The 7,353-nt window shown below is 32.0% G+C and overlaps 1 protein-coding gene across 1 annotated transcript; it reads right to left on the bottom strand.

Moving 5' to 3' along the window:
• Positions 1–5,822: 5,822 nt before the first annotated feature.
• LOC104603103 (uncharacterized) lies at positions 5,823–6,377 on the bottom strand. The gene has a single exon (XM_010267051.1). It carries the CDS (start codon positions 6,375–6,377, stop codon positions 5,823–5,825), a length of 555 nt encoding a protein of 184 aa, XP_010265353.1.
• Between the last annotated feature and the right edge of the window lie 976 nt (positions 6,378–7,353).

Below are 7,353 nucleotides of genomic sequence, written 5' to 3'. Positions count from 1 at the left end.
ATTCAATTGTTGTTGTAATTTGATTCTAAGAGAAGTTTAAATGGCATATTTTTGTTGCTTTTGTTTTTAGTTTATCTTCCCATCGTTTTTTTTTTCTTTAACTTTCTTTTTATGGTATAGTATTCTTAAGTAATTAAATACTTCGGTCCATATTTATTGGCATTTGGATGGAGTGTAGTTTTACATTGATAATCACATTTTTCACTTATTAACGATTTACAACCTTAAAACAATCAGTGTTGAATTCCATTGATATACTTTTACATTGATAAATATTTATGTGGCACTCAAACACAACTTAAATTGAATGAGAATTATTCTGTAAATTACCATAAACAGTAATCTTGATTTTTACTAAGAATAGTGCTTTTTCCATGGATAACTAAGAATCATACATTTCTAGAAGACTTAAAAGCACTTTCCTACAAACCAACAAACTAAAAAATTCTGAAATTGGTTTAGGAATAGCTAGGAAGAAAACTGAGTTAGTTCCCCATGGACTATTTCCATGCTTTTATTTCTTCATCATCAACCCAAGGACCAACTCCTAAAATAGCTACTAAAAGAAATTACTCACCATCAACATTAAATCAAAATTTTGTCATCTAGTACTATAACCTTGATCAAGCATCACAAGTCAGTCCCATGGTCTATAAAAGAATTTATAAATTTCTTCACCTGTCGTGTTCTCACTAATTAAAAGCAAAGCAACTTAAATGACAATGTGCGTCACCTTATCATACATATCCAAGCCAAAACCCAAAATATGAAATAAAATTATCACCACTTAATCATTCCATGGAGCAGCATAGTAATAACTTTGGAGCCTACTATTCCAACGTGACCACTAAGTGAGATGATTTCATTATTTAGTATTTTCCATAACCATAACTTAGAAATGGTGTAAAATAAGAGATGAAAACAACTTAATAATGAAATTTTTGTAAAAGGACATTGTATGCAATAATGAGTTCATATAGTTATCATCCCCATTAGCTCTGTGTGCTTGTATGGATGTATAGATAGATATGATGATGGTGTATTTTCATCTATAGCTGCTTTATAAATATTCAATAAAAACTAAAGAGGAAAGAAGCACCATAGAAATCAAATCGCTTATTTGATCCATGTGTTCAGAAAAACAAGGCAGATGAGTAGGAGGTTCACACTGAAGATCATTCATCTATAAAATAGTATTGCATGGTCCATGTCAACATGTCTTTCCTTTAAGAGAATCTATTTATCTATTTTCTCAACTTTTTGCAGTTTTCCTATTTTCTTTTATTTTAAAATATAAAAAAAGTAATCATTATCTATTTTTATTAGATCAATAAAGTTGTACACTATTATATATATGTATATATATATATATAGAGAGAGAGAGAGAGAGAGAGAGAGAGAATAGTAATACAGTAGAATAAAGTAACATATTAATAAATCAAATAATATAAGTATGTTGAGGTTAATCAATCAAACATAAAACAACAAAAATAAAAATATTATTTTAAAAATTTATTAATTTAAAAATCCACTGAACTTCCACTTAAAACTAATAAAGTTAACAAAACTTAGTAAAAATTAAAAACATTTCAATTCCACTTAAAACTTAATAAACACTAATAAAAATAATACATTTAAAGACAAAAAATATTAATTGATAGTTTTAATAATATTATGATTTAAACATAGGTTTGATATGTTGCATTTTAATTAATTAATTAATAATATTATTAAAATTAATAAATTTAATGAGTTGAGACCTTTATTGTGCATAGTGCCTATATTGACCCATTTTAATGAATGTAGAACCCATTTTATCACTCAAACAAAGAAGACAAGTTAAACTGGTTTATGTTGACCCATTTTCAGAAATAGCTATGGTTTATCTATATAATAATAATAATAATAATAATTTATAAATAATTTGAAACTTAATAATTGTAATTAATAAAAATTACTAAAGTTAATAAAAATATTAAAATTTAACAAGTTTTTATCTAGCATCTATTAAAAGTTAAGAAATTAATAAAGACTAGTAGTTCATAAATTAAAATTGATAAGATAATTAAAATTAATAATAAAAAGTAAACAATTGTGAAAAATAATAAAAATATATAAACCATTTCCATTCCATAAAAAAATTATAAAAATTAATTATGTCATAAGACTCCTACGTAGGGAAGACCATTTATAATTTAGCCCAACCTTGGGCTCAAGAAAATAATGCAGGTAGTAGGATTGTAAAATTAATAAAATTGAGAAATTAATAAAAATTATTGTTGAGAGGATGATTAAAATTAATAATAAAAAGTAATAAATCATTTATAACTTAGCCAAACCTGATTAGATATATAAATTTCCATGCTCAAGCAATTTTTTTTTTTAGTTAGGTCTAGCTCAAACATGCACCAAGCCCACACATAATGTGGGTAGTAGGGCTATAAACAGATCAGGTTAAAATCAAATCTAGTTGCATTCACATCAACATCCGATTATGAAATTTCTAGTTGCATCCACATCTGATTATTATTATGTTGGGTTTTGAATTTTAAAGTATAAATACATATATTAACATCTATGTGTATACAATAACTATACTACATATACAAAATAATATTTTTTATTAGACATGGATTTTAATCAAATTGGACGGGGTTAAATCCACATCCAATCGAATTATTAACTAGATGCAAGTTCTAACATCCGAATCTAGGATAATCGGATTTGAAGTCTAATTTAGTATCAAACTTTCGAAGTCCAATGATGGCCCTAATGGATAGGGAACAAACTAAACAAATAAACAACCCGTAATAAGCTCAACATGGAAGTTATATCCACATATGGTAAATATTATTATTTAATATTTAGATAAAAAAATTTATATTTATATATAGAAATATATAACAAAATCGTAGTTTTATATTTAACATGGGCAAGCTTGTAGGCACAGACAAATATTATTACACTTAAGGTGTGGGCTGGACTAGGCCAAGCAACCTTAAAAGCTACTAATGCACTATCAAAATTTAGCCTAAGATTTTTTTTTTGGTTCATTAGGCTATACAATGGGGGTTGTGAATCCTCCATAGCTACTTTAGCTTCAATATTATCTAAAAATTGGCTTGGTTCAATTCAATTACGAATATTACGATGCATGCAACTTGGGTGGGTTGGGTTAGGAAGAGGATCAATCCATGTCTAATCTGAAGTCTTATACCTTAAGTTTAGGCTTAGATTAATTTAATTATGACTAAAATAGTTTATTATAGATTAATTTAACTATGAGTATAGCCTAATTTTATATATTTATTGATATTTGAGTATTTTAAATATTTAAGTGATATTTACAAACAATTAAAACACTTAATTATTAATAAAATAAAATAAATAAAATAGAAAACTAACAAATAATATGGAAAAAATAATTATTTTATTAAGTAATTAGCAATAATCTATTTTTTGTTAAAAATATTAATATAATTAATTCAAATTACTAAATTAGTAAAATATTTTTATAACAAATTATTAAAATAAATATTTAATTATTTTAAACAACATTGTATTCTTTCATTAGTTATAAGTTTTGGTTATTTCACTTTCCTTGATTGTTCCCATGCATCACATGGTCCCCGCTAGTATAAACATAAAGCTCATTACAATACTGACTACTTAAATGTAAGGGATCTCCTCAAAGATCATTTGCTATGCAGATTATCTGTTTAAGGTTAAAACTTGTTACTCATCATAGAGAACAAGCATAAAAAATATTACATGTTCAAAGAAGCAAAGAATGATTGAAATAATAAGCATACTTTGGTAACAATTTTAGCAAGGATTAGAGAAAGAACGAAAGAAAAAGAGTTAATTTCACAGCTCCAAAACTGGCTCACTGCCTCATCTTCAACATCAAATAGTATGAAGCAGAAATTATACAACTTTTCTTAGTCTCAAGTATGCATGTACTTTTCTAAGGTTCTATGATGTAGTGGTTAGCACTCTGGACTCTGAATCCAGCGACCTGGGTTGGACTCAGCCACTTGAGATGTTAAGTATGCCTCTTACCTCGCAGGCCTACTAAATTAACTCTAATTTTGAGATCTGATCCTTTTGTTACCAAATTAAAGCTATGGCTTTCCACGAAGGACTTCGAACTCGTTTGGCAGGTTTCATTGTTCTTTGAGGTATTTGGATTGAGATAGCCAGCCCATTACAGAGAAAGGTTTAAAGTATAGGCTCGTGTTGATTAATAGGTATCATTATGGGACTTTTCTGATATGCCCTTATGGTGGGTGTATTGGAAGTTTGACCGATTCAGGGGGTGGAGGAGTCCTAAATTGATCCTCTTGAATCGATTTCGAAAAAAAAAATATCAATTCACCTGATACGCCCCTTTGGATATATCAAATGTATCCATATTTTGAACCTTGCTACAGAATACAGATAGAGCACTCCTTCAACACTTACCGTCGGATTAGGTTTTACTTTACATCATCTTGATGTAATCACACACCAGTTGTCTAAAGTTGCCCACCAGCCAGCTTTCTTTGAAGTTTGAAGTGATAGTAGACTGCATTTGGCATTTCTCATTTTAAGGACTTATCTCCTATTTGCAGATAAAAATTCATATGAAATGGAGTCCAGATAGGTCATAGGTACATGGGTCCATGTGCATTAACTTGATGCTTTTTTATTATACAGCTCACATTTGCTACGAATGTAGTAGCGCTGCATTGAGACACTAAAATCAAAGCCTTGATATGGCCCACCTTTACATCTTGATGGGGCCACAGATATAAAATCAAAGGCCGTGGTTTTATGTGTTATAGCAAAAAGTGAATTCTGATAGAAACAATCTATGGCTCTCTATGGTTTCTCTAGGTAAAACACTAAAATGTAGTTGGAGCCGACTTGGAAGTTTGAATACAACAATGATACCAACTTAAGATTTCGTTCGGTTTACAGTTGAAATTGGAATTAAAATCCTCAAAATCGGAATCAGATTAGTATATATATATTTTTTTTGTCTGTTTGGTTTAAGATCGGAATTGAAATCGGAATCAAGGTTAATTAGAGTGGATTCTCACTAGAAAAAGATTCTAGCGAGTTACTTAGGGAGTTTAATCCTATTCCAGATCCTTATTCTTGCAACCCAAACGGACCCTAATATTGAGACTTTTCTCAACTGTTAAGTTTTGGTGATTGAGTGGGACAGGCCAAAGGCCCCAATCCTATTCCAGATCCTTATTCTTGCAACCCAAACGGACCCTAATATTGAGACTTTTCTCAACTGTTAAGTTTTGCTGATTGAGTCGGACAGGCGCCTATGTCGGTTGTATACAACGAGTTTGCCAAATTTAGGCTCTTTCTCCCTAAAGACAAGGTGGGACCCAATTGAGTTTGATTAAAATGGAACTTAGACTTGCGCTGCATTTACATTTGTTTGCTGTGTAAATACTAGAGTTTAAGCCATTCAAACGGTGCATAATTCCTCCAGTTCTATATTTATGCCGCATTCAAACGCAGACTTGAGTTTAAGCCAAGCCAACTAAGGAAGTCATGAGAAAAACAACTTCGAAAGAATCTGAAATGCCATTTATTACTTCAAGACTGCAACGATTTAAGAAATCAACAATCAAAAATCATACTACCAATGGACCAAAAGCACCCTCAGCTTCAAACTTGTGCATCGCACATTTGCACAAACATGACCAGAATGAAAAAATTAAACAACGACTTCTCCACACTCTTAAAAACTCTGTGGATAAAAGATGGAAAACCAAAATACCAAAAACTCAATCCAAAATTGATAAACAGGGCATCCATCAACTGCAACCTCTATCCAGCATTTCATTGTATTGCAAAACTGATTTTTGCCTTTGCAGCCTCATCTCTTCATAGAACCTCTGAATGAACACTTCTGCCCTTTCGTCCACCGATTCTTCTTCATCTCCCCGAATCAAAGGAGACTCAGGCAACTCCCTTAGAGAATCATCATCGGCATCATCCACGATTGCTGGCGGCGCTTCCAATGCATAAACCGTTTTTCCTTCCTCAAATTCTTCAGCTTCTCCTCCATCATCAACTCTCCAATTATTCGAACAACGACACAGAAAGAACAACGAGTAGATATCTCTACAGCCTCTCTTCTTGAATGGTTGTCTGTAATAAGGAAACAGAGGAGTACTTGAAGGAGAGAACTCGTATTCCTCGGTAAACGCATGATTATAGTGTCTGAGGTACTTGTGCTTCTTGAGTTTTCTGGTTTTACTCAAGAAAATGAAACTTGGGCAGCCGGGCTTTCCCATTTTCGTCATGAAAATGGAGAGCTTCAAGAGATTCAAAGCTCTCTCGAAAATGGGTGGCCTTTTCTTGGGCATTTTTCGGGATCTTTGCTTCACTCTCTTTTTTTCAGTAGCAGAAAGGTTAGGGCATGAGGCTTCTCGGGTTGTGCAATGAGGATGGACTAGAGACTATAGATAGGGTTTTATTGACAGAAAAAAAGAAAAGAGATCTGAGCTCTGCGAATTTGAATTGGTGGCTAAGCTAAGATGGTCGGTGGATTTTTGTATTGTTTTAGAGACTTTATTTTAAGTTGTGGAGCAGATAGCCGTTACAGCCAACTGGACTAATGTTTTTTTCTTTGTCAAGTGAGAACATTCGATGGGTCCCACGACTAATTGGATTAATCAGGACCGTTCAATCTGGAGATCATGCTTGAACCGAGTCGTTGGCCATTCAATATACAGACAACAACAGCTCTGATCTGTTCATTTCGTGCTTGGATCAAGGGGGAAATGAAGTGAATTTTGTAGTAATTTGTTGGTGAATGAATCAAGCAGAACCCAAGTACCATGCTTTTTTGTTTTACCTAAAAAATAGATCTCACTTCTCCTTCTCATTAGTTATTTGTCTGCTGATCAACAAACAGTTCACTCATTGACTACTTCGGTATAGAAGACTTACGTTGGCTTGGGGCTCAAGATTTGCTTTAAACTATACGTACGTACTACGTAGATAATGAATGAGACGCCTCTCTACTCTGTGCATCGGCCATCTGGGTTTGCTGCCTGGCAAATAATTTAGGCGTGTCGTATCCCAAAGGCTCGAGCAATTCCATTGCAAATAGCCAAGCAATTTCGGTGGAATGATGGGCAGGGGAGAAAGTATCTTACGAACAGTGAAAGTAGAATTGAATGATATTAATGTACGAGACTCTTAAGTTTATGATATTAACCCATTAGGCCATTAGAGCCAAGATGAAATTTTTTTAGAGCTTATTAGATTTTCTTTAGGCTGTTTTTGGTGATAGTGCAGTTTTATTTTAACTAGTACAAAATGCATGAAAATGCAAAT

This window comes from Nelumbo nucifera, chromosome 4 (genome assembly GCF_055504915.1).
Source record: "Nelumbo nucifera cultivar China Antique chromosome 4, China Antique-T2T, whole genome shotgun sequence".
Lineage (NCBI taxonomy): Eukaryota > Viridiplantae > Streptophyta > Magnoliopsida > Proteales > Nelumbonaceae > Nelumbo > Nelumbo nucifera.
This window is presented reverse-complemented; position numbering and strand designations above follow the sequence as displayed.

Coding starts and splice junctions, on each gene's coding strand:
- LOC104603103 (XM_010267051.1), bottom strand. CDS start 6,377: ATGCCCAAGAAAAGGCCACCCATTTTCGAGAGAGCTTTGAATCTCTTG.